General features: G+C 37.8%; 1 protein-coding gene across 4 annotated transcripts in view; it reads left to right on the top strand.

Annotated features, from left to right (window-relative positions):
• The window catches only part of LOC129725966 (uncharacterized), a 266385-nt gene that overhangs the window by 218092 nt on the left and 22297 nt on the right, over positions 1–25996 (top strand). For 2 of the 4 annotated variants that reach the window (XM_055682454.1, XM_055682453.1), the window contains exons 7-8: positions 19278–19546; positions 23061–23371. In XM_055682454.1, the coding sequence (XP_055538429.1) occupies positions 19278–19546; positions 23061–23371 (580 nt within the window). The remainder of the gene's footprint in view (positions 1–19277; positions 19547–23060; positions 23372–25996) is intronic. The other 2 variants (XM_055682456.1, XM_055682455.1) reach the window with 2 other exon arrangements.

Below are 25996 nucleotides of genomic sequence, written 5' to 3'. Positions count from 1 at the left end.
GTGGTGGAACTAGACCGATGAAAAATAAGCGAGAAATTAAAAACGTCCACGTCGTCAACGAAGCAGGTGAACTGGCTGGATTTATTGAAGATTGTGCCCCGCATGTTCAAAGCCGCACGTTTGATAATACCTTCAAGCGCAATAATGAACAGGATGCAGAATAGACCGTCACCTTGTCAAAGTTTCTTGCGTGTTTCAAACGGGCTTTCATTTTAGCTCGCCGGGATGCATTTAGTTTGTTTTAAAATCGACGTGTTTCTTGAAAACGATATAGCTGTTCCATTTCCTCACATTCAAGCTCTTTTGCGGCACTTCTGCTCACCTTGTTAACGGCTGCTTTCACAGTAATCCAGCAGTCCTCCAGTAGGGCTTCGGTAAGCTGTCCCTCATCCGGCAACGCTGGCTCAAAGCTTTGCGCGTACTCAGTAGCAACTTCGTGAGTTTAGGCCGCTCCAGATCATGTCGTAACGGGTGACGGTAGCGGATGTTGTTGTCGACCGAAAGTCTCTGGCTCATTTTGACCATTAGTGGTCATAATCGACGTCTGCGCCACGGACGTTGACAATATCCGAGAAGCACCTTCCGTCAATCAAAACGTGATCATCTTGTGTTTCAATCTGTTGTGATGATCTCCATGTGTACCGATATGGAAGGCTTTGCTGGAAGCAGATACTACGTATCTAGTTGTATCATTGACTAGATACAACAGTCGAAGACCTCTTCCGTTCATGAGCCGGTGTGCGCTGAACTTTCCAATAACCGGTCTGAATTCCTTCTTGACCAACCTTAGTGTTGAGATCTCCGAGAACGATTTTGACGCCACGTTTTGGGTAGCTATCATATGGACGCTTCAGCTGCGCGTAAAAGGCGTCCTTATCTGACCGTTACTTCCTAGGTGAGGGCTGAGCACGTTGAAGAAACGGTTTCTGATTCTCAACATGCATATTCTGTTGTCGATTAGCTACCACCCAATCACGCGCTTCTGCATTTTGCGTTTCACAATGAAAGCTATTCCCAGCTTGTGTGTGTGTTGCCGTAGCTCTGGTAGATGGTGTAACCATCTCTGTACGTATGTACAGATACTCCCTTACAGCATACCTCCTGCAGCGCTACAATGTCGAACTTGCGGACCCTTAATAAATTGGAAAGAATGTGGGTACTTTAAAAATAATAAAACACTTGCAGTTCAATTGTTTTTGATTTGTGAGAACCCAGTGTGTGATATCTATCATGGCGATCACAAGACCAATCTTTCTTGGATAAGTTTTCTCGAATGCTAGTCTTCTGACCCGGAAAAGATGGACGATGGGGTGCCCCGGATTACGGTACGCATTAACATTATTTACTTCTTGTACTGATTGTTTTTACGGCTGGCTTGTAAGGCCTGCACCAACCCTCAGTTGGTGGACCATCTTGAAAGCACTGTTTAGAGTTCTACGCTGGCATTAGGACGTTGATCAGCCGCCCCTAACATGGAGAAGACACGCTGTTTTGAGCCGCACAATTTCCTCTACCACCGACATTTGGTTAACGCGCCAATGACCGCGTCGCACCTACGCACGTAGCTATTCTCGGATGACCACATTGCCCAGGATACACCAACCAGTTGTGTCCATGTTTCAGCAGGCAGTCTTTTGTGATCGTATGACTCGAGGAGGTGTGAGATAGGAACTTGTGAGGACCGGAGCTAAGTTTGAGGCTCCTTCCAGGTTGTCAACGCACCATTAGAATCCATACAGCTGATATTTTGTAGTTGTCATTGTCATTGTAGTTGTCAAGATTTTTTTTAATAAGCTGTTTAAGATATTTATTTTTATTTTTTTTTAAATCTTTTGTTTTTTTTTTAGACTCTAAGTAAAGTTATGCTATTTTTAAATTTTTGGTTCAAGGAGTAGATAAAGTAATGAAGATAGAAAATCAAATTAATTTAATTTTCTATCTTCATTAGGGTAGAGCGGGGCTAGTTGGTCACTTTTGGTCAAAATGTTCTGTAATTTTTTGTTGGAAATATTATGGCAAAGAGTCATTACATGGAAATGTTGTGTTAAATCTATAGCATCTAGAAAAAATATAAACTGTACAGAATAGCTCATGATTTTGCGGATATTCTATGTTTTTGAATGGAAGTCAAATTGGCCAACTAGCCCCTCAGCTGGGGTAAGTTGGTCAGGGTGTGGGGTAAATTGACCATTTATATTGCAGAAGGACAATTCAGTTTTCCTTCCTCACTGCATTTGCGGCAGCCTGTAGTGTCTCAGCGGAGGTCAAACCGCATCCGGTTTTTTTGTTTATGCGTTTGCTTTCCGAAATCCCAAACCATGAGAAAAGTAACTCATAATTGCATGAAAAAAATCGTGTTACTCTTTCATACCTGACGAGAAGTATATGTTGAAATCTCTATAATAGTTTGGCTGGGAACTAAATCAAAGACAATAAGGATTAAATTGAGAACCAGAGCCAATATATAGATTCGCATCTGCAATCACAAGCACAAAACTATAACTACATTAGTTTTTTTGTTGTTAAAAGCTTTCTTTCGCCGAAATTTTCATCAGGTAGATGGCATTTGTCGATGCATTAGATGCATTACTTGGTTACTTGAATTCATTTATGATGTGCATATGACCAACCAGCCCCGCAAGTATGTGACCAACTAGCCCCTCATGTATTAAATATGAAAATTACTTGAAATATATGAAAATAAAATTTTGGCGAAAGTTTGCTATGCACAACTTAAAATCAACGAAAATGACTTTCATAATACGTTGAGCCAGGCTCATTTCAATTTGGCTAGCTTTGTTTAGACAAAAAATTTCAACTCGAAAACCGTGTAGAATTGATGGTCAGTTTGGCACCAACCTGTATTTATTATAAGTCTTAATTAGAACTGTATTCCATTTTGTCATTTAGTTTTTCTAGTTATCTACTACGTATCACCCATATAACACGATTTTTTAGAAACGTAGATTCGAAGATATTCTCATTGACCAACTTACCCCGTAACCAACTAGCCCCGCTCTACCCTACTACATTTACTGCTTGAACTAAACATATCTTCTGTTCTTAACAATTTTTTATTCAAGCTTTATTTTTTCTAAAAAAACAAAACTATAATTTACAGCTTTTCCAAAGATATCATACCGATCAACACCGTTCTTGCTCTGAAAATATTTGTAACCTTCAGTACCATTTTTTCCTCTACCTTTGTCAAAAATATGCAATTGCACGCAATGACACCTTTAGCCCTTAGGAACATCTGAATAAAGTTTCAGACAGACCAAAAATGATCGATTCAAACAGTTGTCCTTTTTTTCAATTACTCTGGTTCTATAATTTTGGCAAAACTGATACATAGTGTTGTTCTTTTGTCGACTCTTGCTATTTCAATTGGTTTAAGCAAAATTGAGAGCATCGTTGTTTTGACTTTCCTCTCTGCAGTAAGTTTTTCTTTTAAGGAATTGCAAGATTGATTGAGCTTTGTCAATAGTATCAGTGGAATGTTGATTCCAACTATGCAACACTAGACCTGATAAAATCCATTCTAAAATTATTATAATACACTGGATTCTCTTTTTACGCGATTGATACGTGCGCGCAAAAAAAAGAATCGCGTAAAAAAAATCGCGTAATTTCGAACAAATCGCGTAATTTGGAGCAAATCGCGTAAAAAAAGATCGCGTCGTTACAAAAGTGTGTGTGTATGTGTGTATGTATGTCTATGTATGTGTATGTGTGTGTATGTGTGTGTGTGTTACATATTGGCTCATAAACAATATTTCACATGTCACACATCGCGTAATTTCAAGAAAATCGCGTAAAAAAAAATCGCGTAGTTTCGAGAAAATCGCATAAAAAATCGCGTAAAATAAAATCACGTAAAAAAAAAGTCGCGTAAAAACAGAATTCAGTGTACACAAAATCAGTTATCTTACTTAGTAAAGGCCAATTTATACGCGAAAAACAAAAAATTTTTCATTAGGCATGAGAAGTGTACACTTACCCTCATTCGTTATATTTTACGAGTTTCTGAAGGTATGTAGGTACCAACAAATCAGGCAGACGATAGACAGGTACATCTTTATTTTTATTATTATTGATTCAATCTTTTTGCTGGCAGAGAGTGAATTGTAGAATATTTTTCACCCATTTCGGTGAACCTATTACTGTGGCTGGAGAAACACGAATAATTGAAAAAAAAATTAGTATCTTCGTGAATCCTAAATTTTAGAAACTTATAGATCAAATATTTCGGAAACGCATTTTAGAAAATTCATCATATGAGCTTCTTGCTTCTCTTTTAGAATTATATTGATACGTTTATTTTTGAAACCGGTTGAAATACTTCAAAGCCTCGCCTAAATAAAAACAAAAACAAAATATGAGAAATTTTAACACATTTCTTGAGTTATTCAAACCATGGTATTTATTGTGAATAAATTTTAGTTTTTCTCAGCGTTTGTTATCAAAAAACCATTGTTGGTTGCCCCTCCAGTTCATTTTTATTTAGTTTGAATAGGAATACAATGCAATGCTTAGAAAAAAATGGATGGTATTATGCATACATCGATTTTAAAAAGCGCTTGAATCTAGAAAAGCAGAAGCAAAGTTCGAAATGTTTCAATCGGTCATTCGGTATGGAAACGATCAATTTAAATAGAAATGATTTTATTAGGGTACTAAATAAATTCTAAGTGCTTAATTCCGTTTACGTGATTTGAACTTCTGGTTATTCGTCAAATACTTCGAAGCTAACTGTTATAGTACAATTCAAAGAATAGAAAAGCTAGATACTTCATGCCGAAATTTGACTGTATTCAAAATAAATCGATTTAGCCTACGTAGTTTTATCTGATGGCACTTTTTTACAAATACATATTTTTTAGCATTCTCAAATTGAAGCACGTGTCCCACATTTCGTTGAAAAGCAAGCAAGAAAGGAACAAGAAAAGCAAAACAGCGAACTATTTCGTCCACAGCTTTGAACGCATAACGTGATAATCTGTATTGGCCCTAGATTTAGACTGACACTTTTGTGGCATGGGTTAACAAAGTTTGCTGTTCGACTTTTGCAGACAACCTACACTCTCTCAAGGTATATTCCATTGAAGCGGAAAAATGTCTGTCAACATATCCAACAGAATGTCATGGTAAGTGACAGTTTATGAATGGAAATAGGTTTGTTATATTCAAATGATTTTTTTTTTGCTTGTAAAAGAATTCTATACTGGCGCAAATCTGAATGGGTGATATCGTCAAAAGGGAACTTGCCCACTCACACGGACTATAGGCCATACCTGTTACATTGTTGGCTTCTTGGCGTCTGTGACGAAACAAATAAAATATTTTCGTAAAAATTTAACCAATTTTTCCAATTAAACTTCATTGTTAATCGTCGTAGATGTTCACACCAGTAGTACCGCTGAAAACAACGAGAAATTTAAAAAAACTACATTTCCAATACTTATAAAAATTACAACGTTTAAATTTTTTCGTTTTCCATGATAATTGATAGCGATTCTTACTCGGTGTACTTTACTAGCTAACTGATTGTATCTGAAACTTTAGTTCAATTGGAAAAGAATTTGAAAATGTGTCAAGCCATATGTGGACTAAAATAAGTCTAATGAAGGAGATGAATGAATATGTTTGATGTTTAATAGCCATATTAACAAAATAATAACGTAAAATGGTTTTAAATCGCCCCGCAAACTTTCAATCTGTGCAAAAACCGTACGAAAAACATCATCACTAATAGCAGTGCACCATTCTACTTTCGTTTGTGCAATACAAAACCACAGAGAAACATAAACGTTATACTTTAAGTACCTCATAAAACATCCACTTGGTGGTAATTTATTGGTTTTCCCACTGTTTGGCAGGCAAGTGCAAACAAATGGTTACTGGCCGTGTGCTGGCTGCTTGGTTCAGCAAAACTAGTGTAGCGTTAAACTGTACGGCTATGTAAACGTAGCTGCATGTCGTAGTATTGGTATTAAAAAGTCACTTTGAATTAGCAAGGTAAAAGAACGCACGATTCAGTTGCAAAGCAAATTGTGCGCAAAGGTTTAAATGAGAGTAAATTATTAGTAAACTACTTTACAGTATTTAAAAAAGCATTAAATGTTACTGGTCGGCATGATTTCTCGTCACCGATTTAATTTACGAGAAAAGCGTTACCAATTTAAAACTGGCAACCAGACTTCCTCATACCCTAGAAATTGATGAAGGCGCATGGCTAGCTGTAGGTAACGAACTGGTAAGAGTGTAATGAATGTTTAAATATATCACAAACCATATCCTACCAATATTATTTTCTACCACTCGTAGCACACATAGACAAATGAATCATGAAAAATGTCACAGCTATAAACATTTTTATTTTCAGCTTCCGCTAAGGAGGAAAATGAAGTTAGTGTTCATTTTTACCTTACCCTTGAAGGCATACCGCAGGTTTCCTTTGTGGTATGTTCGGCAAGTCATTAGAGAGAAGCTGCATTGTTCTATTGTTAGGAGTGTCTCCCCTTGGAACAAATTCCAAGCCTACTAGCAATACTTACTCATTGAAAGAGACTGGCACGTATTTTAATAACTGTTATGGTCGGCTAATAGGGTCAATAAATTTCGCCTAATTGTTAGCTTGTTAAAAAGCTATTATGAACAACTTCAGGGGAGAGTAGCAGTAATTTCTATGCGTACCACAGCAATGTATACACTTAATGCATTCAACGTCGACCGTTTCACCTGTTAAACATTTTTACACTAATTGGTAGTTAACGTTAAAGAGAAAAATACCATTCCAAGCTCCAATTTATTCTAACAACCAAGCATACATGATATTGCTCTAAATATCGTTCATATTTTCTCAAAACTACAAACAAAGCCATATATCATAAGCGCAATATATTGTCAAATCGATAACTATCATCATAAAGTTTCAACACTATTGAGGGTCCGCGCGGTAGTGTTCAGTAACCTCTCAATAATGGCGAACAAGTGCAAGCTACCGAATATAACGAGATGAATCATCGATATTGAACGCGCATGGCGATGAACAATCATTCGGTCATTGTATACAAGAATAGCATAGCACATTCTGTCGAACACAACAGGCGTCACATGTTGGAAAACAAAAACACTTTCCAATCGATAGCCGATTCGCAAATAACGGTCAAACTGTACCACCCACAAAGCTAAAAGCAGGCGAAGATGGGGGGGTCTAGCGTGAACTAAGTAGGGGAGAACCGTACAAGACGCACCAGTTGGGTAAGATGGCCCATGCTACTAATTCCTCAAAATACTTACACATGTGGCTTTTTATGATGAAATTCTTTGCTTTTCTCATAAAAGCCCAGCTTCTCTACAGTTCTCATATAAAAAATACTCAAAAAACTGTGCAATTGGCTGTGGCTCTGTCCAACATGTAATTATTCATGAATTTTATTTGAGCTTTCATGATTAACTGACTAACTCTCCCAGCTGGTCTCGAGGTACGATGCTGGCTTAACAAGCCGGGAGAGACTGTTAGTGTCAGTAGGATCGTAGCGCTAGCCCCGCAATTGTCCTGTACACTCAACAGTTGGCTGCGAAGTCTGTGTATAATAGACAAAAGGTCGAGTACCGATACGGAATGTAGCACCAAGGCTTTGCTTTGCTTTGCTTTGATTAACTGACTTGTAAATAATACAAAAAACTATGGTTCCCCTAACCTTTACACTTTTGGAGTTTATAAAACTATGAGTATTTCAAATTATTTCACTAACTTTCGTCAACTTTTACCTAAAAACAATCAAAATTAAAATTGGGGCAGAATGCACTACGAAGAGCTTGCAGGAGATTGCTTGACAACTTAGAGCATGTTCCATTATTTTTGATTTTACTTTCGAGACTTCAAGCGCTTCTCACTTCGCGTGCTGATTCCTGCTAGTGGCATATTAGCCACCTGCTTTGGAGCATACTGACCTTTGTTGTGGTGCGTTTTGGTCACGGGCTTGTTTGGCGGTAATAATTATTTTTACTAAAATAGACATTGAAATCGAGTATTTTATAATAAACTTCGTCATAAACATACAATAAATAGATCCTACAATCATCCTACACGTTCAATGTCGCTTTGAAATGATTTGAAGCGCTGTAAATCGCGCAAATGCTTAACTGGTGCGTTTTGTACAACCCTCCCCTATACTTGCTCGATGTAGCTTGTCAGATTGGATACGTGTACCGTTTTGATTCAAGCTATGAACAGTCACAAACTTTGAACACTTCAAACTTTAAACAGTCTAAAACATCGAACACTTTAGAATAACAGTACAACTGTTATAGCTTATGTCTCGAAAAAGTATGCTTATAATGTACTATTTTGTTCATTGGAATGTAGTGATGCATGAATTTCCACTATCGAACCTTTAGAGGACAATAATTTAGAGTTGCCAAAAAGAGTAAAAAATAATTTTCTTTTTAAAACGTTTGATTGACAATATATATATTAGGTATTGACAATATATGAACCATTTTGTATCAATCAATTTATCGTATGTCAGCTGTCAAAATTATATAAATATCAATACACAGCACAAATATTATCATTATAATATTTTATGAGCAACTCATCGGTTACACAAATTATTATTATCTATTCGTGGAACAACACACCACAAATTAGTTACATGAAAATGTTGTTGTAAGGCACAAAGAATCGTTGCGTTCGTTCAATTGGATCGAACTAGAACTTGGATATCTCTAATTTTAATGTAAGAACCTAAATTAATCCACCTAGCGGTCAGACCCAGCCTTTCTCATTCAAACTTATTATTTGTAAAAATAGATTTACATGAACGCCTTAATCCTATGAAGGTATATTCACTCTTTGGGTTCTAAAATATTGATGCTGTAATTGAAGTATAAAATATGAAATTTGACGTAATGCTAGTGCTTAAGAAATAGCGAAATAAAAGAAATGACTCTTAATTTCGAACAATTTAATCACGAGCGATACCGGGAACGTTCAAATAGTACGATACCACATTTAAATTATGTTGAGGCCACATATATTGATCAAAGCAGGTATAGTTCTAAATAGCCTTTGATTTTCGTTTTTCTTTTCATAACTTTTGACCCATATCAAATTGTTATGAAGTTTGTTATTTGTAAGTTTGAGAGATGACTCATACGTATGACACTAGTTATGTTCAAATAAGTCGTGTAATCTTTGAGATAATAGACTTTCGTTGTTTTAACAATTTAATGCATAACGGTTGCTCAAGTTCGATTATAATCAAGTAAAATGGGAACGTATAGGGCAGCCAAACTTTGAAGCCACGTGTTCAATCATAATTCATCAGTTAGCCCTTAACCAGCCCGTTCATCTTATATCAATATTGTTCAAATCGGTTGTGTAGTTTCTGAGATAATAAAGTTTCGTGATTTTCACATTTCGATACATTACAGACGAAGTTACAGTCCGATTACAGTAAAATTCAATAGGCTGTTATGAGGCAGCTAGACTTTTAATTTTACACTAAATTTGTGGAAATCGGGTCAGCCATCTCTGAGAAACATGAGTGAGATTAAACAGTCTTCAGAACACGTTTCATTTCATAACTTTTGAACCACAAGTTCATTCTTTATAAAATTCAAAATTTAAGAGTATTTCAGATGGCCCGTTCAATTGAAACCAATTTTTATACTTTCGATTGTTCCACATACTTTTATACTTTCAGTTGTGCCAGTGATTGCTATAGAAAGGCAAATTTTGTTGGATTTAGAAAAAAATCATTTTTGATTGATTTTTCTATTACGCAAGCTACATCATAGTATAAGTAAACGAAATTTGATTCAGAACGGTACCGATTTCTCGGGAATACGGGATAGCTAGAACAGGGGCATCCTTAAGTGTACAGTGCTTTCCAATGTTTAAAATATCTCAAGTTGAAAGTTGAAATATAATCGAAACTTATTTCGTGATGCAACGATCGATTGCAGATAGCAGTATATTCAATCAATTGGGTTGTTTAGCTATATCAGTTTTTTATATCATCTAAAAGATCTGCATTTTCTAAGAAAAGCGTGATTTAAAAGATTTTTCTATCGTTGTCCTTCGCCTTTTGAATCACGATTTAAAACTGCTCGAAATCGCTACAATGACAATTCGTCCATATACCAACTGTCATTGTAGCGATTTAGAGCAAATTTTTATTCCTCATTTAAAAATCGAAGGATAATGATATAAAGTTTAAAAAAAATCACGTTTTACTCAGAAAATTACACTCTTCCAGATGATATATAAAAATCGGAATTCCGTGAATAGCTAAACAACCCAATTATATTATCATATTCATTATGGGTTACAATAAAACATCAAACTATAATCAAATAGAGTGAAATACAAAGTAGAATCATTATGAGCCATTCACGCCGTTTCGCGAATCGATCCGGGCCAATCATGTATAATTTAGATGCAATATCATATAGTGATTTGGTTTTGATAGACAATTCTTGAATTAGCAGACTACAGAGGAAGACGCAAAACCAACAGCTTAGAATATTTATTACCCGATTAAAGTGAAATTGCCATAAAAATGCTTGAAAAAAGTAAGTGCTAGAAAAAGCTTTAGAAGCTTATACAGTGTAGCACACAAAAATAGGTACACATGCACCAAAGTGGGACGCCATTTGTAATACACGCCAGACAACCGATGTTGGACACCAACACACTTAACAATAGAACGATTATCCTTTCTACTCCTTGAAAAAGGTGAAATAAAGTCACCGAAACTGTCGGAATAAGAAAAGAAAAACAAATCGTTTTTGCTAGTATACACGGACTGATTAAGCCGATAAACCCATCAAACTAACCGTTTCAGTCGTCATATAAACATATTTTTTCGTACATATTTTTTTTCGGATAAATATTGTCATCTTGTACAACCTTCCTGAAGATATCCAACAAACCGTTTCATAATCAATCTCACAAACATTTTTACAATAAACTATATTTATTAGAGCTTTTATTTAACATTAGAACTTATTTGGAGCTATATTTGGAGACCACTTGGAAGACCACAACGGACTAAGTTACTTTTACAGTGACAGATCGGTTTCACTGGTCGATAAAAGCGAAAAAATGTTGCCCAATGGTCAAACTGGAAAAGTTGAAAGCTTATAGCTTTCTAACCATTCATGTGAATGTTGGTGCCGTAGAAGTGCGTGAAAACGCCGCAGAATAATTGCTCGCCAGATTCTTCGCTTCTACGTTTACTTACGAGAAAACTCATTTTAGTTTCTGAAAAAGTTATATACTAAGGGCACCAAAATTCACAGGAATGGTCATAAAGCTAATCTTTTATTTCTTTTCAGTTTAAGCCTAGGGTAAAGCCTGTGTTTATAAAAGTTATCGATCGAGTGCCGAATCCAGAATATGTGGTCAAATCACTAGGTCTTGGGTTGCTAGTCGCCTCTAACACTTATTATGCGGGCCTCCTCTACTACACTGCCGTGATATGACATTGTGACGTAGATCCAAGTGATCAGTTCTTCAGTACGGCCCAAAAACGAAAGAATTTCTCGTCACTTTTGTATGGAAATGTGTGCCAACGTCACTTTGTTTTTTTGATTTTATGCAACGTACGGATAAGTTACAACGAAAAGGAAGATATCGATAGATAGGTATTCGAATAATGAACAAATTGGTATGAAAAACTCATATTCGGGAAAATGGCACTTACGTCACTTTGTCATCTCACGGCAGTACAGCAGCTGGTCGTTTCTCCGGCAATCTAGCTACATGTCCCACTGGAGCATTCCATGTTTTATCCGCTTGACAATATCGGCCGATTATTATATCTGAATTTCATGGGTCATGCGTCTGCGCCAAACACCATTATCAGTTTGCCGCCAAAGATTGAGCGCAAGATTCTATGCTCAAAACACCAAGAGCTCGCCGATCAGCCTCTTCGAGTTTTCCATGCTTCATGGCTATAAAAAACCACCGGGAGATAGTGCCACTTCTCTACACACTAGGCCGCCGTATGGCACCTTTAAATGCGCATGATGGGAACCGTGAAGAGAGGTATAAATCAGTCTTATTAGTTTTGTTAGAAAACCATGTTCAAGCATTACCCACCGAAACTCATTTCTCTTAACTGAATCGTACGCTGCCTTGAAGTCTATGAACAGATGGTGAGTCTGCAAGTTAACTCCGATAATTACTGCAGTTCTCGAGCTGTTTAAGTGCTTTCTTCACCTCATCCATGGATACTGGATCCACAGCTTGTCCATCATTCTTAATATCCATCCTGCTTCTTTTGACGCCTATGTTTTCCTCAACGTTTAACAGCGCACTAAACTATTGTTTTCAACACCTGCCCATCTCTGGTTTATCGGTAATCAAGTTATTCTCCTGTCGTTGTTCATGACAGGGGTAAAATACGTCTCGGTTCCTGGTTCTGTTAATCTTTTTGTAGAAGCCCTCTGCCTCCGCAAGTACACGCTTCCAATGCCGACGTTTCTGGTAGCTGTACCCAGAACTTCTCCCGCTGTGGTATTGATCATATTTTGGATATGTCTCCACTGTTCGTTCAGGTTACCTCCAACTTGCTCTTCGATCCGCTCATAAACTTTCTGCGAGTACTCTGCAACCACTCCTCTAGTCGAAAATCACTGGGTGTTCAAACGTATCTTCCTCATTCAATACGTTGGGCAGTCGGGCGCGGATCTTGCATACCACGAGATAGTGATTCGTGTTAACGTTTGGTCCTCTTACGTCCGTAACGTCTGAAAAGTGCCAATTTCACAAAGTCGATGTGAGAGCAGACCACCCCGTTTAAGTGCATCTACAGGGTGACAAAAAAGTCCGGTCACACAGGAAAATCTCGATATTTCAAAGAATAAGAAGAAAATCTGAATCTGGCTTTCATAGCTTTATTCAGTAACTCATAAAGATACTACACAGACAACAATACAACAATATCGCACGCTAGCCTGGGGGGCTAATGCGGTCTCGATCAACTAGATTAGTTGAGAGAATTCGTTATCGATATTGTTTTCGGCACATTTTGCATGTTGTAGGATAAGTACAACGATACACCGTGCCCCAGTGCTGAGTCGAGAAAATCTCCAGCTCGAAAAGTTCCTCGACCTGATCGGGAATCGAACCCGATATCACAACCGTGTGGGAGAGCTAGCCGACCGACATCGCTAACCACAGAACCACGAGGACCACACTTCACAGACGATATCTCGGAATTACACCACCTTTCTCTGATCGAACCAGCTTCAGACGTCTCGGAAAGTCGTCGCAAGCGGCGCGCACGTGCTCCATCGGCATCTCGTCCCAGATTTTCGTGATAACTCGCTTGAATTGTTTCAAATTCGTTATTTTATAGTCGTTCAGCTTCGACATCATGTATCCCCACACGAAATAATCCAGTGGATTCAGATCCGGAGACGACGGAGGCCATTCATTCTTCGAAATGAAATCGGTCAAGTTTTCCTCACACCACACCTGAACAACCTTTGCGGTGTGGGATGGGGCGCCATCTTACTGGAAGCAGTAGTAATTGTCTTCAAACAATTGTTCAGCGTGAGGCAGAACATTTTTATTCAAAACCGTGTCCAGGTAGTACGATGCGTTGATTTTGACCCCTTTATCGATGAAAATAAGAAGCAGTTTACCTCTCTTGCAAATGGCTCCCCAAACCATCACTGACGTCTTATTTTGGAACCGGGAAACGTTCAGCTTGTCCGCAGGAGCTAGCTGGAGGCTCACACTCCAAACTCGATCATTTTGGCGATTGACTGTTTGCTCCAAAACGAACAGCTTCTCGTCCGAAAAAATAATCTCGTCATCTACGCGCCAACCGAGCAACTCCCGCGACCGTTGGTACTTCTTGTCCTTTGTAGCTTTGGTAACCCCATGAACCACCTGTTTTTTGTACGGTGTAAGTTTTAAATCCTTGCGCAGAAGCAGGCGGATTGATTCTCGGTTCATTTTAAGATTCCTGGCCAGCTTCCGTGCAGATTGGGCGGGATTCCGGCGAATCTGGTCTCGTATAATCTTTCTCAGCCTTGGAGTTCTCACAGATCTTGGTTGTCCAGATCGTGCCTTGTCCTCGGTACCTCCGGTCTCTAGGTACCGATTTATGGTCCGGTACACGAATTTCCGGTTGATTCCGAGCGGTTTCAGGTGTTTGAATATGTGTCCGGGTTTGTACCCTTTCACATATTCAGCAATAACAGCTGCGCTTAACTCTGCCATGGCTCACAACTCAATGTAAACAAACTGCACAGAAACGAAACTCTGCCACTTTGGGCAGCAAAGTTAACCCTTTCATTTGACATATAGAAGGCACCAGAGAGATGCAACGTGTAGGCTACAGGCGACCCCAAAAAAGTGTGACCGGACTTTTTTGTCACCGTGTATGTGTGCTTTCGAATACACCTAGGTCGCTTTTTACGCGGATTTTTTACGCGGGTTTTTTTACGCAGCTTGTTTTACGCGGATTCCGGAATTTACGCAGTATTTTCTTTTGCGCGGATTTCGGTTTCCCTTCACTCCGAATGCAGAATTAACGTTGGTTTTTTTACGCGAATTCCGGAATTCACGCGTTTTTTTACGCGGATTCCGGAATTTACGTGGTTTTTTTTACGCGGCTTCCAGAATTTACGTGTTTTTTTACGCGGCAAGTATCCCCCGCGTAAAAAGCGACTTTAGCGTATTTCGTCGTGCAAAATAAGTGCTATAGATAGCCATTGCAGCAAAAATTTATAAACTTCAGGCCATTATTGTTCGTAATAGAGTGGATGCTTTCCCTACCAATTACGAGGCAGAAGAAGTCTTCTTGCCCAACATTTGCATCTCTGATGACGATCTGGATGTCGTCAAGAGAGATCATGGAACTCCAGCTTTTCGCCATCGGGTTTGTTATTGGTCGGTGCGTACACATAGATTAAACTGTAACTGAAGAAGTTGCCCTTAATTATCAACACGCATATACAGTCACTACTCGGCCACCAGCTTCATCTCTTCGTCTGTTTCCCAATTATCACGAAATTGTCTTTTCTTTCCATTTTCACGTCGTCACTGTAGCTGTTAAATGATATATATTCCGCATGCAGTTCGAGTAGAGTAGTTGCATTATAAGTAAGAAGTTTGCAATAATCGTTATACTTTTTCGATCGCCTAGGTCGGTTACCCGATCTCCGCTAAGATTACTCGTATCCCGACCGGCACCTCTTGAAGGTTGGGATAGAAGTTGCTGAAAGAGGTGGATGACCATCTAATTCAATCCAAATGCACATGAAATCGAATGACTGCTCCGATTATGATACATTTTTTGTCCCGATTATGATACAAATTTTATGATAGTAAAAAACTATATATTTCAATAAAATCACGTCACAATTGCTGTACATTATTATTTTTGAACCCTCCCAGCTGGTCTCGAGGCAACAAACCAGTCGTCGTAGGTTCGAGTCTCGGCTAGGAAGAGACTGTTAGTGTCAGTAGGATCGTAGCCCCGCAATTGTCCTGAACACCTAACAGTTGGCTGCGAAGTCTGTGTATAATAAACAGAAGGTCGAGTTCCGAATCTTTTTTTTTTTTTAAGAGGGGGATTTGTTAGTAGCTTAAGTATTTATGATAAATATTAGTAAATAATGAGTATGTGTGTCCAATCACAAATGGTGACTTCTTATTCGTAGGGATTTAAACCTACTTGTCAGAAAAGGGGAAGTAAACTTACAACTAACTTAATTGCTAACTTATTGGCTAGAAAGAGAGCTTATCGTAGCAATTGAGGATTGCAACGATTTTTGTCGAAAATTGTTAATAATTTTATTTGACATAGCTTCTAATGGTTCAACACCAGTAAGTCTATGTAATTCGAGTGTACCAAACCAAGGAGGACGCTTCAAAATCATTTTCAGAATTTTATTCTGAATCCTTTGAAGCGTTTTCTTCCTTGTTGAACAGCAACTTGACCAGATCGGTACAGCATAAAGCATTGCTGGTCTAAAAATTTGTTTGTAAATCAAAAGTTTGTTCTTTAAACAAAGTTTAGAATTCCTGTTAATGAGAGGATATAAACATCTCGTATATTTGATGCACTTGGCTTGTACACTCTCAATGTGCTCTTTGAAAAAAAGTTTTTTATCATAAATTAGTCCCAAGTACTTAACCTTGTCAGACCAACTTAAATCGAGTTCGGAATCGCGGAATGTAGCACCAAGGCTTTGCTTTGTTTTTATGATTTCTGTAAACTAGATTTCGATAAGCGTTATTTGTTCATAATTTCATGCGGTGAATATGTGACATGAAAATCTATGTACCACGATTTGTTTCAAATGCTGTTGCATTGTAAATATGGTAGATATTATTACTTGGTCGGTGGAGGACCTACCAAAACTAAACCTCGATCGCTGGGCAACACCATCGGCGATCTAGTGAGGGTGGGCAACACTAGCCTCTTTTAAACGGCTAGCACGGCCGTGAGCTGCTTTCTCGCTCTCAGGGTCGGCTCTGACATCGAAGGGCTGATCAAAGAATTGGATGTTCGGGCAATAAAAGGACAATAGTTAATTTTAATACTATATTAATCTGCTATACACTTACACGATCGCAAGTCTTACTGTGCCGGCCGGGCTTTCACTGCTGCTTCTGTTGCTTCGGGTGCTGACGATGCTCGTTGCTGCTGGACTTTTAGGCTGCTTGGCTCGTTCACGCAGCGGTTAACGCTGCCGCTGCCTCTGCTGCCGTTGATCGGACTCTGCTGCTGTGGCTGGGTACTTGGGGAACGGTTTATTCCCGCTCTAATGGGCTAGGGGTTTACGCTGTCCCATCTCCGGTGCGTTTCCTGGGCGGAATAAGGCTCTCGTGGCCTAATCAGCTTAACCCGTCCCGTGAAACCGGACCGAGGGAGTATTTGCCACCAAGTCGGCTGCTGGTAACCGCTTACTTCCGATCTGTATCTAGGGTATAATTCCGGGTCCTGGTTATGCAAACACGTGGGATAATTTTGGGGTTTAGACATTGTAGGGTCAGAGCTACTGGGTTTCTAATTCAAGGTCCGTTGGCATACCTGATTCGACAATTCTCCGAAAATTAGCACAATTTGCTGCACTGTCGTAATAGTAGAGGAGTATCTTCTATTTTGTTTTAATAAATTGAACTTTATTTTCAGGCCACTTAACTCTTGGCACATTCGACCTTTCTTTGATGGTAGCACAAGTGTAAAAGAACTCTACTATTCGTTGGACCCAGTAGCTTGCCCAAATTTCCCTTTTTTTTTCTTAATATAAATTTCCCATTATATCGCCGGGAGCATTTCTTCTGACAGCCTCCTTGGGTGGTGCATTTTATTCAGCAGCATCAGGGTTGCGTATCGAGTGGATTTGTTTCTAACTGCTCTACGGGAGTGTATATTTAATTTTAAACTATCCTACTTTCAGCTTTTAATTTTTTTTTTTAACTACTTAACAAATACATTGACAAGCAAAATGAGCAAAGTGCCTCAACGGTAACAATATTAATATATAATAAAGGCCATTAATAAAGTTTTTTTTTCGTTACCAAAAAGTCATTGTTAAAACCAGACGTACCTGACGACACAGGACTAGTAGTACAGATTCATACTCATTTTCAACTTCCCAGTTCTGAAGCCTTGCATGTGTTAATTTTAAATATGTTTTCTCAGGACACACAATGTTTGGGGGCCGGCCTCCAACTGCCTGTCACTTCTACTACACTGAAGAAGTCTACGGTCTCCGCATAACCAAAATGAATACTTCTGACGGATGATTTTTTATTGTAATAGTAAGCGCAATATCCGCAATTCTCACAGTCTATCACGTCCTCGCTTCGAAATGTTACACAGAAATGGTCAATCAATCCAGTGTTCGTTACCTAACATTATAATCTCCGTTGTAACAGATTTCCTACTTACCCACAGGTTATTGAAAATTTGGCTGATATCTCAATCTCATTTATTTATTTGCAAATTACGTTTGCACTGAACGCATGTAAAGCATGCAGTTCCGAGGTTTCAATTAGAAGATTGTAAGCTAGCTCTATGTCTACAACAAACCTACGGAGCTGACACGCATTTTAAAATCGTAGTTATTATAGGATGTTATATATTTGATTTTTGCATTGCTTGAAGGGGTACATCCGCGTAATAGTTTTTAAAAAGTGAAGAATGGATTTCAACCATTTCACGTTATTGGATATTTTAAAAGTAAAAGGAGGGTATCAGTTATAGCAATACTCAAAAATGCTGCAATTACGGTTTGAACTAATTGTGGCCAGTGTGATTTCAAATTGGAAATTAAAACCATAATTGATTCCATTAGGACTATATCATGTCCCCGTTTGTTGCATCTGCTAGAACTGGTTTGAACACTCTCGTACGTTCAATAGACGCATGCATATCAAAATATCAAAAATTTGTAGATCATGCACTATACATATTTTACCCAAATTCTTTTTGAATTAAAACAAGAATTACTTGGGTGAACCCCCTCAAAACATTATTAGGCTACAAGCAAATTCAATTTAGAATCATCAACATTCTGAACATAATATTAGCATTCCTGCGATATTTGAAACATATCCGATAAGACCACTCTATTTCAATGTACAAACAAGAGTATAGTTTAGCGTAGTGAAGGACTAGATTCATTAGAACTTCTTTAGCCGAGTTTTTGATGAAGTTAAACTTTCATATCTCCAAATATCACCGCTTTTAAAATACCTATTTCTGTTAAAAAACAATTCATAACATTGAACATCTTGAATATCTAAGCTACATCAACTTTGTATTACCATCAAGTAGATTTTATCATATTATTTTCGAAGCTAATTTCAATATTTGCTGAAATGTCAATTATTGCTTATGCGTTCTAATAATTTTTGTTTATCATACTTCCATAAGATTATTTTTACTTTCGAAACAAACAAAGAGAACAAGATTTTAGAAATTACGTTCCTAAATTCAGCATAAAATGGTCACTGATCATCTATATTTTAGTTTTGTATTTTATATATTGAAACGCTACAAAGATTACACTTATTACCAAAAAAACTCCATCTCTGATGACAAAAGCGACACCTACCTCCAAATCAAATGCATGTTAATAACTAAACGTCTATTTTCACTGTCTGCCTCTCTATTTACCATCCGATAAACAAACATGTTACCTCACCGAAAAGAAAAGAAAAAAAACGTTTATTTTAATCAGGTAACATTGTTCTTATTTTTCGCATTTTCCCCACTCGACACAAACGGCGGATGCTCACTATCCAATTTCGGTTCCGTGTCCGTCAATCATCGCCACCGCCAACATCACCTCAAAGCAGCCTTACCATCCGTGGCCGGAGGAACCCTCGTCGGTGATATCGGAACGATGTACAAGAGCTCGTATTAACTCGGCGATATTTGTCTCATCCGAAGGCAGAGGGTTCGACTCGATCGAGTTCATTCGCCGGTATGGGTCACAATCTGTTCTCTGTCGAAAAGCACGGAGTGCCGAAAACGTGTCCGCCTCGGAGCGACAGGTGAGTACAGTAAAATGTGAAATCTCGTTGAAGTCTTTGCTCCCAGTGGAACGAAAACATGACTGCTCGTGCAGATTCAATTGTTTTTTTTCTGCTTCTGATTTATCCCCTGAGAGCATTAAACATGTTCTGTAGAGTGTCATGTACACAGGAAGTGGTTGATTAAAACTTTTTCATACCGTTTTTATGGTGTCCGGGTACAGTTTCGATTGAGTTTTTAAAAGTGTGTCGATGCTATCGATCATCATTAAATAATATTTTGTTTGTGTTGAATATAATTTTTATGTTGAGTAAAGAATTATAAATTGAAAATAGAAATATACAGAAAACAGTTTCGTTCTTGAGTAGGGTAAAGAATGGCTTAATCAGTGGCTCCTCAAACTCTTGAATTTTTATCAATATCGACAATTTCAACAGCTCTCTGATTATCTAGCAGTCTTATAAATATTTAAAATAATTTAAAATCGAAAAAATCCACCTGAATTGTAGCTATTAAAGCGCCATTTATCAGAAGAAAAAAATCCCCTGAAAAACAGATTCAAACTGCTTGAAATAGGTTCGAAATAATTGAAATAGTGCCCCTCGATTGAAAACTTCAATTGATTACACTGCTGAACACAGATTTTGTCCAAAAGCTCAAACTGGAAAAATTATAACTTGTCAACCATTCCTGTGAATTTCATAGGCTCTATATAGAAGGCTGCATAAGCTGCTAAACTCTCTAGTGTCCAAGCTCGCCTCCAGACGGGCTTTAGTAAATTGCTTCTATAACATTGAAATTTCGTGTAGAAATACTTCTTTTGCGCAATATTTGCTTTATAGTTGCATTTATTAGTGAAATGCGAAGGTCTGTTTTGTATCATGATCGGAACAGTTTACTTTTGAGACTTCATCGCGTCACTTTGCCTGTCCTTGATCTATAGATCATTGTTTATGTTGATTAGAAAAATATTTAATATGATCACATAATAATCAAGGTGAGAATGTGACATGAAAATCTCTGTTCCTTGAAAATCGTCTAAATTGGTAAAAATAAATCGCTTAAGTTCAAAGCCATTATTCTATATTTATTGTTTATTTATTGTCAATGTAATCTTTTGTTATTATGAATGAAATTAAAACAAAAAAATCACAACTTACGTGACGTACGAGATACTTTCCTCGTCTACCATGTCAGAATTATATATGCTGCTATAAATTACACTGCGCCTCCATATTCGAACCGTTTTTATTTAATATTTGTTAACAGGGTTGAAGTAAAATCACCTCTAGCTATTTATATAAACCAAGCCTAAGATGCGTTGACATCGTCGTCAGCATGCGAATAAATAAGTATCGGTGTTGATGCACTCTCTTCGCCTTTCTTCTTACGATATATTTCTTGTTATTAATGTATACCACAACACGTGCTTCTCAATGTGCACAAGTATTCGTCAGATGTAAATCAAGCGAATAGTTTTATTTTTTTTATTCTCGCTTATTTTCCGTCGGTCTATTCCCGCCAATTACCGACGCCCAGGGAGGCGACTCCACACCCAGGTCCCTAACTCACGACCCGTTTATTAACGGATCGGCGCCAACGGCTTTACTTCCTCATGCGATGGAAGGTGTGATCCCAGAGATTTTTCGCCTCAGAAAATCTCCCGGTGTCGGCTAGGATTGAATCTAGACCAGTTGGGTTGGTTGTGAGTGGATCACGCCACCTCACAACCATCAACACCTATGTCGGCGGTGGGATTCGAACCCAGGCGTCGAGCGTGGTTGGCGGAGACGTTACCAACCACACTAGGCCCCCGCCGAGCAAATAGTTCTCATCTATTAGTACTCATTTGACTATCTAATCGTTTAACTGTTTTGTTCGAGAAACCAATGCACCAAACATAAAGTTCATTACGAATTGAAAGGATTAAAGTTTAGCTGCTGTGTATTCAGATTATGCTGGTTGCACCTGCAGATAAGGCGACGATTGAGTCATTATCTTCTCATTTCCGTCACTGATTGTTAAAGCAACGAGGGATTTGCCATGACCATGACATCGGTCGACAAAAGAAAAAAAAGGCAGCCCCAGGTCAAACTAGAAAAAAAATGAATGATTATAGCTATCCAACCATTCCTGTGAATTTTTGTACACCTAGCCTTTTCAAAAACGCATTAAAGGTTCCCATCCACTCCAACGAGATCGTTAGCCTTGCGCCTCCTTTCACTGTTGATTCGGTGGAGACGCTAGGTTAACCATTCGACAGTGTTCGTGACCCAAATTGTCAATCCAACTCGAATTTAAACTGTGAAATCGATGGAGACGTCGAATAAGCATTGCACAGCGTTCTACACTGTAAAAATGTCACGATTGCTTCAGGTGTTTTTGCACTTGACTCAACTTGTCACGTCAAGCTTAAAATTAAAGCGATTTAGTGTTGATTTCACAGTGATTAATACTTTCCAATGAAATGATCTTGCGTTGAAAACTGTTTAATGGAAATCACCATCATATTATAATGAATATCTATTGTATTTGGATCACTGTTTAAATCAATTAAATTGTGCTGCAATTCCAATTGACAAACGTCAAAAACATAATACCTACAAAACAAAAATATTGACGGTGGCGAACGACGTAACCAGTACATTTATCCAGAGATCAACAAATCCAAAATAAAATAAAACTGAAAAATCTAATGAGAAATCTTTTGACTTTATTGTGATTAGCTGATAATATCCAAATAACCGACATTCCGTATCCCAGACATAAGCATATCAAAAAAGATGAATATAACAACAGAAAATGAAGTGATTTGCTGTTCATTTATCGTTCTTTGCAATCATACGTTTCAAAAATTTTTTGAAATGCTAGGCTAGTAGTGCAAATTCAACAGCAAATCACTTTACTTCGCCGTGATTCATTTTGATAGTGTATGGAACGAATTTAGGGGGGAAATTGGATCTATAGTGATATACTAGAAAAAACCTGTTTCAGTTAAGAGAGCATTCATAAATTGCGTAGTTTTTTTTTAGTGGGAGCTTTTGACACGTTTTTAGAATGGTTAGGGGTACCAAAATTCACAGGAAATGTTAAATAGCTATAATCTTTTTTTTCATTTTGAGCTTTGAAGCCGCACCTGTGTTGACCAATGTAATATTCAATTATGTATTGTATTATATGATGCGAACATTGTGAACGGTTTCAACAGATTATACATTTGTAAAAATATGTAATTTTTTAAAGCACTTACACAAAAATCAAATTCAATGTAGCAAAATGTTTCTCATATAACTACAATCACTCTGAGTGTTCGAAAATCTTGAAACACAATTCCTACAAAATGGCTATAAACTTTCTAACAAATCCACCTTTACGTTTTAACCAAATATAAATATGATAATATAGCACGAATAGGATTTATATTCATAACTATTGTTGTTTGAAACGGATACTCGTTTATAATTATAAACGATTAATGCTTATTGAGTTTATCACAAAGTGTATGTTATATTAACACGCAATTCTCGTTTCCAGCGTCGCTTTTCCGAGTATCCAGAGTGGGAATCGGAAGAGAGTAAGCAGAACTGTAAAGTGAACGGGAACAACAACTACGGTAACAGTAGCGCTGGCGGCAACAACCCACATCAGGACTCAATCGAATTAGTCGAGTGCCACCATGAACCAAGCTCTGCATCGAACGCTAGCACTAGTAATCCGAAATGTGGCGGCGTATCCGGCAGCATCGGTAGCAACACGAACGCCGCCAGTAGAACAACGCCAAAGCTATCGAACCTGCCGACGCTGTCAGTGTCAGGACCGTCACCCCCACACGAGGAAGAATTTTTGTAAAGTACCATTTTCTATATAACTTATATTGTATTTAGAGTTTTGAGCAGATAATTATAACGGATCACGAAAAATTGCATTATTGCACTTGATATAGACTTTAGTCCAGAGTTACGTATGTGTTGAAAAATATGCCCATCACAAGTTTAGTACTAGATACCACAAAACCATTACGAAGTAGTGAAGCAAAATCAGAACAGCTTGCAAATGTTTTTATATCGCAACTTCAATTTTTCGTTCTTGTATGTACGATGTACATTCACTAGAAATTTTCTAAATACCCAACATTCTCTAATAATTTGAACTCAATTAGTTAATAATCATATGGTATAGCATTGGCGTAATGAACACTTTTTGTAACTTTACAATGGGAAAAAACTCAAACAAGCCAAAATCACACAAATGACATGGCTGCTGAAATTTCCTATGAACAGCACTTGCGGTCACATTTGTCCCACATAACAGCTTAATTTATTACATGTCTGAAGCAAAGGTTGCGAAGATAACCTGCAGCACCAGGAAATCCTTGATTCATGTGTCACTTTTCAATTCTCAGTAGTGTTCATGGCTGTTCATAAAATGAGGAAAGGAGTCGACGAAGGATGTTAAGGTACAAACTCAAGCTGAACTGCTTCAATTCTGACGACTGTGCTGAGATCTTAGCTGTGTTTCAAAAGCGAAATTATCCTACAGTGTTTAAAGTGGAGTATATATTTTCTTGCTATTGCAAGCAGACCTGTTTAAGAGTGCATGATTCAAGCAATACATGTCACGTGTATGGAAAATAAATTGCTGTAACCAACAAGAAGCTATGAATACCCGCACCATATTTTCAAAACGTGTTTAACCAAAATGAATGTCAAATATGCTACGTCTCCACATTGATGTTGTTTGTAGAAAATTGATAAATAATCTCGCCAAAGACACATATCGTAAAGCAAAGCAAACATTGGATACATTGGTTTGTTCTCTGTTACCTTCATCACTTTAATAGTCCTGGGATTAGTTTTTAACCGCATTCATGATTTTTCACGTTATGTGGAAGAAATATCACTTCAGTTTGAAATTGCCTGAAAAACGAAATGTCGTATGCAAGATCTTTATGTATATATTTATGTATTTCACCCGTTGAGGGATAATCTTTATATCCTCAACACCCGGTGACTAGTGTTATCTTTTTGCCTTGAGAGCAACGTCATGTATAAACCCTCTGAAGCCAGTAGCATGAAAAAAGAAAACATAATCTAGAAACCAAAAGGATCAAATGGTAATGTCAGCACAAGAACGTACCGCATATCCTTTTGATGCGCAACCAAACCCAGAAAAATGGCATGCCATGACCTATCGAAAAAGAAAATGTGGGAAAAAAAACTGTTTTAACCACATAAGGCTTCACTTCAATCGGTTGGGTCTCCGCAAGAAAAATTCGATAACATCATTTTCAAACGTTTTCATTAGAATGCCAAAGTTTGGCATCCGAAACAGTTCTTAAGAATAAAGTCGAAATTACTGTTTTATTCAATGGAAATAGCGACGTTGAAAAAACTGTCCGTCACCACAATTACCTATATTATAACACATTTAAAAAAAGCGGTACAAAATGAATTACATCTGTTTAGTTGATTTGTTCAAGGACACTACTGAGCAGAGAACAAAGTTAATTGAGACAGACTCGCGATGACCTTGCAATGAAACTATTACTTCGTTGTATTCGCAATGAACACCCTTAAGTCGTCTTTCAAGATTAAATTATTTGGCTCCTTTAAAACATAAGAAGAGCGAAATGCAAAGGAATGGCTGATCCAGCTGAACAGTATTTCTTTTTTTTTCTTCTAAATATCACTGATTGTATGTCATCCTGTTTCTGATGATGATGAAGTGAACTTTTATCCAAATGATTCTTTCTAAGTAGTTGTGATCCGTTTATGGACAATGCTCTACTGAGAAAAACTCGCAAAGGTTGATTATAAAAGATACTACGCGATTTTGTTTTGAATTCGTGCTTGAAGTTATTGCTTTGCAACGAATAAATTAATACTCTCTGCTTTGCTTAGAACGCTGCCTTCATTTTTCGAAACGTACTTCAATATAGACACAACTTTCCCTTTATTACATTTAACTAGATGAAGCACCAAATCTATCAGCCAGATGCTGCTCCCCGGTGATTAGCAGCAGCTCAATGTGAATCAACCCACGAAAACCCGATTCAATTATCTCTTTTATCAGTAAATTCAACCCAAATCCCTAAGACAATATAACACTTGTGCAAGTCTTTGTCCTTTGCTCCTTAGCTTATAGTACGAATTTTGTGTAATAAATCAATTTATTTGCCCAGCTTAATGGCGTAATTAGAATACAATTTAATTAAGCGGTTAATTTGTCACATTTGCTCTGATGCCACTACATGGCAAATGAAGATGCTCTTGTTGGAACGAGCATCCTACTATAACTTGGTCCTTAGTGCTAGTACCAGTGACACCGTATCATGAGCACATGACCGGAAAGCAAATTCGCTCTAATGAAAGCGCTACGCTTTGGCGTGCAACTTATATGAAGGATTAAAACACTCCACACCTGGAGGCTCACATGGAATACGCATGGCAGCATGAAGCACACAAACGCTG

This window comes from Wyeomyia smithii, chromosome 2 (assembly GCF_029784165.1).
Source record: "Wyeomyia smithii strain HCP4-BCI-WySm-NY-G18 chromosome 2, ASM2978416v1, whole genome shotgun sequence".
NCBI lineage: Eukaryota > Metazoa > Arthropoda > Insecta > Diptera > Culicidae > Wyeomyia > Wyeomyia smithii.
This window is presented reverse-complemented; position numbering and strand designations above follow the sequence as displayed.